We start from the raw sequence: 9,941 nt of genomic DNA, 5'->3' as shown, positions 1-9,941 counted from the left end.
GGCGCACTCACACACATAGATGGTCTCCCAGGCGGGAATCAAACTCACGCCAACCTGCACCGAAGGCAAGAGACGGTCACCACTCACGCCAACCGGAGCCCCGGCATTCAAAGTATTTCCCCCTTGCATTGACAACGTGATGACGTCACACGCCATCATCCATAGGAGCCTTCAAAAACTGCCTGCAAACTATACGTCCTCTCTGTGAAGTTTCTCTTCCTGCCGTTAGGTGGCACTGGTCGCCCACCACAAACACACGCACGCACACGCGCATCGCTTGCCTTTGTCGTGCACGCTGCCTTGTCGCCACGCAGAAGGTGAAGACGAGGACGTGTTTTTTTTTTTCTTCTTTTTTTTCCCCTCTGCGACTGCTCGAAGCGCGCGCACGCGGCGTCCTGCGTGGATCTTTTGTGTGGCGGGCGAGGAGCAGGACGCGATCCACGTCACTCACCTCACACGGTAGAGGAGCATGCACGCGCACGCTCGAGCGACGTTTGTGGTCGCCACGCGTGCACGCGCGCCGCCGCCGCCGCCGCCGCAGCAGCAGCTTGCGATTGCTAACAGGAATCCTGTTTTGTGTGTTTGAGGACGCGCTGGTCACGTCACGTCACGTCACGTCACGTGCTTTCCCGCCATGGAGGCCAGCAGAGCGCTGGAGCATCGCGTGGCCAGCGTGCACCGAGGAATCGTCTTCCTCGAGCAGGAGCATCTCACGCTGCTGGCCGGACTGCACGTGGAGATCAGCGAGCTCAAGAGGAGATGCCAGGGTACGTGCACGCGCACGCGCTCGCGCACGCGCTCCCACTCAGCAGCCCAGTGGGTGACGGTCAGGGCCAGCAAGGCCTTCTCAGACGCACTGACCTACATTTAAAAGCTCAATTAGCTTAGCCGGTCCGTCCATTGCTGGCTTGCTTTTTTTTTTTTTTTTACTTTTTATCCAATCGGATTTCAGCATCAATGTAATATGCCTACATCCAACACAATAAGTTTCCTGTCATGAGAAAGATGTGAGCCATGGGATAGTTCCTTGACCCAATCACTTTTCAAATTGGCCCTAAAACATGTCAGCATTTTTCCATTCTTTGATTGGTTGGTCAGAGCAAAACTTGTCACGGCCAACGTGGTCTTTGTTTTCATCTGGAATGGTCGACAGGATGGATGTTTGAAATGTTGGTTTGTCCAATCAGATGACAGCATGTCAAGATAATCACGTGATGTGGATTCGCCTTATAATGAACTGAGACGGTAGAATTGCGTTGATGTGATATTGTTGCTGGTTCAGTAAGTCCGGGAAGTCCCCACTGGAGGGTTCGGAACCCACAGCCCGCCACTCGCTCACTCGCATGTTTTTTTTTTTTTTTTTTTAATCGACATTTTAATTCCACATTTGACTTTCTTTTTTTTCTTTTTTTTTTTTCTTTTTAAGAGCTCAGTATTGTTCATTCGGAAATGTCATCATCATTGCTCTTTTATTATTATTTTTTTTCTATATATATATATATATATATATTTTTTTTTTTTTGTGCGTGCGTGCGTGCGTGCGTGTATTTGTTAGCTCACTCGCATGTTGATGATGTCGTCTTTATGTGCGCAGAGCTGACCTGCGAGCTGGACTCCAGGTTCCCACACAGGACAACGGCAGGTGAGTTGGTCGCTCTCAGATGAAGTTCACGATAATGGCGGCCGACAACACAGCAACGTTAAGTTCTGTATAATCAACAAGTTTGTCAAAGTGTTGTGAATGGCCTTAAAACGAGACAAAAGAAAATATTTGAAAGCAACCAAAGCCAACAATCAGTCCATATATAATGAATGTATGCTAGCCTAATGCTAACCATAGACCGGCTAAAACAAATTAGCATGGATTGAAAACTTTGAAATCGGAATATATTATTCGATACTCTCTTCTTCTTGGGTTGTTTGCTGCGTGTCAGAGGACGAAGCAGAGCTGACGTCGCGCCGCGATGGCGCGCAGCGCCTCCTGGAGGAGCGGCACCGCACCACCGCCACGGCCCGCGGGGAGCTGCGCCTGGGCGGGGCGCGAGCGTCGGAGTTGGGACGCAGCCTGCGGCGGGACGAGCGCCACTTCCTGGAGGAGCTGAAGCGGCGCAGCCACAAGATCACCTTGCTCAACCGCGAGCTCCAGCGGCAGAAGGGCACCACGGCCGCCCTGTGCCGTCAGCTCAACGCCGCCCGCGCCAAGCTGCGACAGAGGCGGGGCGTCCGCCAACAGCGGGAGCCACTTTCTCAAAATGACGAAGAGGATGACGAAGACGAGGGAGAGAACGCCGAGCAGCTCCCGTCCCCGCCGCCCGCCGCCATCCTTGAGAGCCCACCACCGGTGTTACCCTGCGTGAGGACGGAGCGGGTCCGGGCGTGCGTACCCCGGGAGAGAGTGACGTCGCCGCAGAGGCCGCGCCCCATGCCGGACCCCTCCCTCTTCCTCGTGCCCCTACGGTACCGCCTCCTGCGCTGGAGCCCGCACACGGGAGCGCCGGATGGCGAGGCGGACGACTGGGAGGACTTTGACGAGAGCGGCGGCCTGCGGGGGCGCGTGGACATGGGCGCCACCGAGGGCGAGACGGCCCTGTGATGTCATTTGTGACCTGATGAAAAAGACTTGTGATTGGCTGACGTGGGCGCGCGTTTGTCTTCGTTCTTGTCTTCTGATTGGACGGGTGTGCCGGATGACAACTTCCTGCCTTCCTGTCATTAGTCTTCGAAAATGAAAATCACCTCTTGACAAACTTTCTGTGTCTTTCTTGCTGGGTTTCAACCAAAATAAACTGTAATACCAAATACAAAATCCTACTGAAATGCACTCACACATGCACGCTCTTTAAACACACGTTCTCTCTCATACAATATAACAAAATGTTCTGACACTGTGTGTGTGTGTGTGTGTGTGTGTGGTAATTCTAACTTTGTGTGCTTGTGTTTGCTCCCCAAAAAATCTTGCAAGATGGATGATTGATGTAAGTGCTCACATCTTCATCATCTTCATCATCTTCAGCTTGAAACTTTTATTTTGAAAAGCCGACAAGACCATTTTTTTTAACACAACATGATTAAAGGTAATTTGAGCAAATTTGCTATTGCAGTAGTGCGTATACAATTGGTAATCCTTCACATTAATCGGTATACCAATAAGTAGCGCAGTTGCAAAAAGGATGGTGACTTTTTCCTTTGTTGGGAAAAATTGATAACCACAAACTGAACTTCCTAAAAGCAATCCCATTATTGATTAATGATTTTTGATTAAAGATCATTATTTCAGGTCTCTTAATTTAGTGACAACACGTGTGTAGGAAATTGACATTCATTCAGAAAAGTTTAAATAAGTTTCACAAGTTTATTTTCCTTGAACGGGAATAGTTTTTCTTGTTAATATAGTTTTCTTTCTCTGATTGGTCCTCGACTTTTTTTTCTTTTTTAATCGTCTTTTAAATGTCGTTGTCACAGTGCTACTTTCTGAATATTGTGACTGATGTCAAGTGGACCCCCATCACGCCCACCCTCGCTCCACCCTCATCCTCAGGTCAGCGTGCGCGCCGCCGTGTTCGCGTGCGCGTGCAGCCAAGCACAACGCTCGCTCCCGGCTGCCGGTTGACGTGCGCGCCGCCCAAGAGAACCTTTTCACGATCGGTGAGCATTTGAAGACGACATGAGCGCCGACATTTGTCCCCGGGTGAGTCTTATACGCGCTTGGAGGTGTTTTCCCCGCGGGGACCCACAAAGCGACTTTGGGAGCTTTGAGCGACGTTTTATTTTTATTTTTTTTTATGGCTGCCTGCAGTGCGCGCGCTCGCTCGCTCTCGTGTGTCTCAAAATGGCGGCGAGACCGCAAGCTAGGCTAGGCTAGGCTAGCCTTGTCTTGGGGCTAGCTAAACTTTTGCAGTTTTTATGGGCTTGGAACATTCTGGCGGTGATGTTTAAAGTTTAGAGTTTAATCGTCAACGATTTAGTGCTTTTGTGTTTTGGCGTGTGGCCTGTCAGCGCACATTAGCATCCGGCTAACGTTAGCTGAAAGTTGTGACGGGGAACGACGAGCTAAGTGCTAAAGCTATCGTGCTAAGCGGAGCGCGGCCACCGGCCGGCTGACCAATTGTGAATTTGTTGACGTATTTCGACGTGTCGGCCGTCAAACGTTCAGCTGGAAAGGCTGACGTCATGTGTGCGCCTGACAAGTGAGTGACGCCCTGTTGGTGCACGGCGGACTAAAATCAAGCAAGCTCCGATTTGCAGCACTTTAACGCATTCGCAAGCAGCAGCAGCGGGAGCGGGAGCCGTTGTGTCTTTTGCAGGTAGGTTGTGCAAACATTTGGCGTCTTGGCAGGTGCAGGCGGCTAACTAGCTCGCGGCTAAGCTAACGTCGGGCGAAAAGGGCGTAGTTTGGTGGTGGCCGCTTGCAACTTTGCCTTTGCAAGCTGATGACGGAGGAAGGAAAGGAAGAGCAACGAAGCTTCAAGATGATCGCCATCCGCCGTTCCTTCTCTCCGTTATTCATTGGCAGTCGAAAAACAACGGAGGGACATTTTTGTTTTGTTTTGAACTCAAACACAATGAACTGAATAGATCACGTTGCATGTCAACAGGTGACTAGAAATCTTCATTCGGAATGCCCAAAAAAAGTCTCCAGGAAAAGCAGCTATTGTTACCACCGCGAAGGACGCAACGTTAAACGTTTACACTTGTTTTGTCTCAAGACTCTTCCAATTGCTCCTCTTGAACTTTTGTTTTTTTTGTTTTCTGCAATAACTCCCTTTTAAAGCTTCCATGTAAAACACACAAAAAAAACTTCCCTTATCAACTCGGAAAAGCTGTTGAGGTAAAAGAAAGTTGCTACTTCAAAACAATTGGCCACCAACGGACCAAAATGCGAGAGAAGCAGATGAACATGCATGTTTCCCTCTCGCATATTTGCTCTCATGCTCGCCTAATGGCGTTGTGCTACATTCGCTTGTTGATTAGCAGTTTTGAACAGACACATTGAAACTGCAGCTTCACTTGACTGGCGTGAAAGTTGAACATTGGAGATTACGATTTGAGTGAAATCAGAACGGTGACGTGATTGATCGTGATCCGTGGCAAAGGTCATAGTTCAGTGACGCCTGTTCATCTTTATGGCTGCAATTTCATCTTCAACCTGTATGAGATTAGACGTCCTGTAGGTTTCTTTTTACGATTCGTCTTCCCTTAAACTTTTCAACTTGTGGCCGTTGATGCTTAACATTCGCATCTGGCCACCTTGGCGATTTCGTTGTAGATTGGTGTTGGTGCACACTGGTGAGAAAATTGCGTGGGCTGCTGGTAAACGCATCGTTAGCAAGCATGATTAGCAATTAGCATTAACATCGTTTTTTCTTCATAGAGCATCAACATGTCAGTCGATGTTGAACTTCCCCAACAATTCGATACCAAAATCCCGTCATAGTTGTGGACTCTCTAATCACTGCAAAAAGGATTTGAAAAATGACTTTGTAGGAACTCTCTCGGTCCGTTAACAAACGATCGTTGGATCGAGAAACGAGTGTCAAATTGCCAACCCGTCCTTTCCTCCCTTCAGGTGCCGGCCAGCGCTGAGCGGTGAGAAATCCTTTTGAGCTGCTCTTGCTGTCTTCCCGTCCCGGGCCTCTTCCACGCTCGCCCCCAACCCCTTGCCCCCCCCCCCTCCTCAAACCCCTCACCTGACCTGCCTCACCTCATCGTCGGCATCAGGATCATCATGGTGCTGTCGCAGAGGCAAAGAGATGAACTGTAAGCGTGCGTATGGATGCATTTTGGCCTCCTAAATTTCAACAAGCTGAAATATTGATGTGGGACGTGTTGCGCCGTTTGCATATAAATGTGGCATACTTCCTAATGTGCGTTGTTTCCATGGCGACGCGACACGGCTCCGGATCAGAAACCGAGCCATCGCTGACTATATACGCTCCAACGGATACGATGGCGCCTACTCCACCTTCAAGAAAGAAGCCGAGCTGGATATGGTCAGTAACTCGAAACGTTGCAACCATTTTTATGGTTGGAAAAGTTTAACGACTGTGTGGAAGGCTTACTTAACACAATTTTATAAACAAATACTATTTATAGTCTAGAGTGGCGAGTCGGAGGAGACGCAGCAAAAGCTAATTGAGAAGCACTAATGTAAAGTCGAGCATTCAATTCTTCATTTGATTGATGGAACAGAAAAAAGACGGATGAATCTTGTTGAGTCGCAGCTTTAAGTAGCGCAACATCGACTGCCTCGTCCGAACCGGTGTGTTTGTTTGATGTCCAGAATGAGGACGCGGACAAAAAGTACGCGGGGCTCCTGGAGAAGAAATGGACGTCTGTCATCCGATTACAGAAGAAGGTGAGGACGGCGTTTGCTGTGGCGCCGCCGCTTTGTGCCGATCCGTCAACTTTGAACTTTGCTTTGTTTGGAGGTGATGGAGTTGGAGTCCAAGCTGAACGAAGCCAAGGAGGAGATGACGCACGGCGGGGGGCCGGTGGCTCACAAGAGGGACCCCAAAGAGTGGATCCCCCGCCCCCCAGAGAGATACGCCCTCAGCGGCCACCGCGCTCCCATCACCCGGGTCCTCTTCCATCCCGTATTCACCGTCATGGTCACGGCCTCCGAGGACGCCACCATCAAGGTCAGGATTCCGTTCCGCCCTCTTTTTGGGCGTCGCTCTGGTTGCCAGGGGCAACCGTCCACCAATCAACTTTGAGTGGTGGTGTTGCTGCGTGTCAGGTGTGGGACTACGAGGCGGGAGACTTTGAGCGCACGCTGAAGGGCCACACGGACTCCGTTCAGGACATTTCCTTCGACCAGACGGGCAAACTGCTGGCTTCGTGTTCGGCCGACATGAGCATCAAACTTTGGGACTTCCAAGGCTTCGAGTGCATCCGGACCATGCACGGTGGGCCCACGAGCTAACGCTAACGCTAATGCTAACGCTAATGCTAATGCTCATCACGTCGTCATTCTTAATACGCCTCCTCGTGTGTGCAGGCCACGGCCACAACGTGTCGTCTGTCGCCATAATGCCCAACGCTGACCACATTGTGTCGGCGTCCCGAGACAAGACCATCAAGATGTGGGAGGTGGCCACCGGGTACGTATGCGCTCCGACCTGACCGCCTTCGCCTCACACTCGCAGTCTTGACGTGCGATGACTGCGACTAACCATGAGTATTGACACTGAGACGCCGTTGGTGTCTTTTGCGGCTATTAGGTACTGCGTGAAGACGTTCACGGGCCACCGGGAGTGGGTCCGGATGGTGCGGCCCAACCAGGACGGCTCGCTGATCGCCAGCTGCTCCAACGACCAGACGGTGCGCGTGTGGGCCGTGTTGTCCAAAGAGTGCAAGGCGGAACTCCGTGAGCACGAGCACGTGGTGGAATGCGTCTCCTGGGCCCCCGACAGCGCGCACCCCACCATCCTGGAGGCCACCGGCTCGGAGGTAAAGCCCCGCCCACTTGCCGTCCGCGTTCTTCGCAGCCGCCTCACGCCGGTCTGATCGTTTTCAGAACAAGAAGAGCGGCAAGTCTGGCCCCTTCCTCCTCTCGGGATCCAGAGACAAGACCATCAAGATGTGGGACGTCGGCATCGGCATCTGCATCATGACGTTGGCGAGTCGACGCGACGTCGCCGCCTGCTAACCACGCGCCAGGGCTGCAACTAGCTTAACATGTGTTCTCGTCGCGCATTCATAGGTGGGCCATGACAATTGGGTGCGCGGCGTGCTGGTGCACCCCGGCGGCGGCTTCATCCTCAGCTGCGCCGATGACAAAACTCTGCGGGTTTGGGACTACAAGAACAAACGCTGCACCAAAACGCTCAACGCTCACGAGCACTTCGTCACTTCTTTGGGTCGGTCGACACACGCAAATTTGTACTCGACACGCAAATCACTTCCACATCATCACACTTGTTCTTATCACTCTTCACTCACTCTTAGGATTGTATTTTTGGGCCACACCCAGCCCGACTTCGGTTGCTTTTTTGGGTTCTTTTCCACCGAAAACTCAAATTCAAGTTACATGCAGCTGTGAAATCAGATGCCAAGATATTTTTCCGGACTTTTTTTCTTGGTGGTTAAAAAACTAATATAACTAGATACTTTCTTAAAAACAATTCAAAAAAGCAGAGAAAAAACTGTATGTGTGATTTTACAGCAGTGTGTAACTTCAATTATAAAAACACGAAAAGTAAATGTTTGTGTACGACAAAGTCTGTTTTTGGCCAAAGAGTTCGAATATAAATGCATTTTCTTGACACCAAAGCCGCCCAAAAGAATTTCAAAACAAAACTTATGTTTGATTACTTTCCAGCAGTTTACTTGTGCAAAAGAGCAACAATGCACTCATGCTCACTCTTCTTCTTCTTCTTGTCAGATTTCCACAAGAGCGCCCCCTACATGGCGACGGGCAGCGTGGACCAGACAGTCAAAGTGTGGCAGTGTCGTTGAGTCTGCATCCCATTCCCTCTTATACTACCCCCCCAACCCCCCCCCACCCCAAGATAACTTGTCCTTTTATGTAAATTATTTGCAGACGTCAGTCGTGAGCGCTCGCTAAACGTCCCGCGGCAGCAGAGCGCCCGGCTCGTGCTCTTCCTTGCATGGCCACTCACTTCCTGGTTTTCAAAGTCCACGCCCCCTTTAGTGAGCGTCACACATTCTTGTGCACGGGCGACGGGAAGGAAGTGGGAGATGATTGACAGCTTGTCCACACAAATTGCACCTTCTGTGGGGGAGTGCGGGTCTCAGCGCGCGTGTGCGCGTTAGGTTCCTAGTTTGCGTGTGTTTGTGACGAGTGCGAGTGTGTCACCGATTTGTGCGCGAGACACAATTGACTGTGGAACATGTGTGTGTGTGATTGTAAAGTGATGTATGAATGAACCCGCACAACCTTAACGCCCTGCTCGCGCGCGCACACACATTCAAGCGTCTCCCAGTCAAGACAAAGGCCTGCTCGGCACTTTGCAGCTTGTGTGTGCGTGTTGTCGTTTCGTGCTCGCTATCTGCCTTGTTGACCCTCCGAGGGCTGCTGCCTCATATACACACACACACACATTCATTCATTCATTCATAAACCTCACGCGCACTAGGAGTTGTGTATCGGTATTTGTGGATGTGATGTTTGCAAGATAAAGAAATAAAATCATGTAAATAGTACTTGTGAAGTCTGCTGTGTTTTTTCTGCTTTCATTTAATTTTTTGTTTCTTTTTCACGTTGGCTAACATTTGATGACGAAAGAAGCTCCAAGCTATTGGGTGCCTTTCCCAGCTGAAGTTTACACCAAATTTGGCGGTGGTCATCAGTGTCGACCTGATTGATGCTGATGTAGCGCCACCTGTCGGATTTTTGTGGTAAAGGGTTTCCCAATGTTCGCCTTTGACGGCCTGCATCGTCCTGAGCGGCAGAAATTTTGAGTCCGCTTTATGATGGACTACAAAGATGGCGGCCGCGCCTGCTGTGGAGACGTCTCATTAATAATTGACGCTGGACGTCCTCCTTTGCTCACTCGCGCGCTCAGGCGGCTCCCGAGGCTCGCCCGTATCCTGGCAACCGTCCCACAGGACGGGGTGCACCCAGGACACGCTGCACAGATGAACCAGCAACTCTTCTTTCATTTTCTCTGTCAAGCCTAAAGCCCCAGACAACATAGCTGCTCGGATCATTGGGACACACAAACTCCACCGCCACGAAAAGGTGCCGGCTCACGGAGGATGTGATTTACATCATGTCAAATTGTGTGTTGTGACTTGTGTGCGTGGATGTGTGACATTTGTTTCTTGTCTGCAGAGCCACGAGTGATGCAGCACTTCCATCTGGGTCATCATCATCATCATCATCACTACGCTTCCTCCACAAATTGGCACCTCCCCCTCCTCTTCCTCCTCCCAGCTCGCGTGCTTGTCATGTGCTCCACTTGCCTCTACCTCACTTT

General features: G+C 50.6%; 2 protein-coding genes across 3 annotated transcripts; both read left to right on the top strand.

Annotated features, from left to right (window-relative positions):
* The first annotated feature begins 235 nt into the window (after positions 1-235).
* Positions 236-2,772, top strand: LOC147161180 (coiled-coil domain-containing 92B-like). The gene is made up of 4 exons (XM_086098074.1): positions 236-459; positions 588-767; positions 1,595-1,642; positions 1,935-2,772. The coding sequence occupies exons 2-4, from the start codon at positions 635-637 to the stop codon at positions 2,591-2,593; spliced, it is 840 nt and encodes a 279-aa protein (XP_085954200.1). The 5' UTR covers positions 236-459; positions 588-634; the 3' UTR covers positions 2,594-2,772.
* A 784-nt stretch (positions 2,773-3,556) lies between these two features.
* On the top strand, positions 3,557-9,165 carry LOC147161179 (lissencephaly-1 homolog B-like). 2 transcript variants are annotated; one of them, XM_086098068.1, is made up of 11 exons: positions 3,557-3,688; positions 5,567-5,757; positions 5,906-5,990; positions 6,281-6,355; positions 6,429-6,638; positions 6,737-6,905; positions 6,998-7,100; positions 7,221-7,449; positions 7,517-7,618; positions 7,703-7,859; positions 8,384-9,165. In XM_086098068.1, exons 2-11 carry the CDS (start codon positions 5,726-5,728, stop codon positions 8,455-8,457), a joined length of 1,236 nt encoding a protein of 411 aa, XP_085954194.1. In that variant the 5' UTR covers positions 3,557-3,688; positions 5,567-5,725; the 3' UTR covers positions 8,458-9,165. The 2 variants fall into 2 exon arrangements, with proteins under 2 accessions (XP_085954194.1, XP_085954195.1); XM_086098069.1 differs by lacking the exon at positions 3,557-3,688 and adding an exon at positions 3,779-4,304.
* The last annotated feature ends 776 nt before the right edge of the window (positions 9,166-9,941 follow it).

The sequence above is a fragment of the Leptonotus elevatus genome, chromosome 16, assembly GCF_054856555.1.
Source record: "Leptonotus elevatus isolate MCC_2025b chromosome 16, RoL_Lele_1.0, whole genome shotgun sequence".
Lineage (NCBI taxonomy): Eukaryota > Metazoa > Chordata > Actinopteri > Syngnathiformes > Syngnathidae > Leptonotus > Leptonotus elevatus.
Note: the sequence above shows the minus strand (reverse complement) of the source record. Positions and strands in the feature narration are given on the sequence as shown.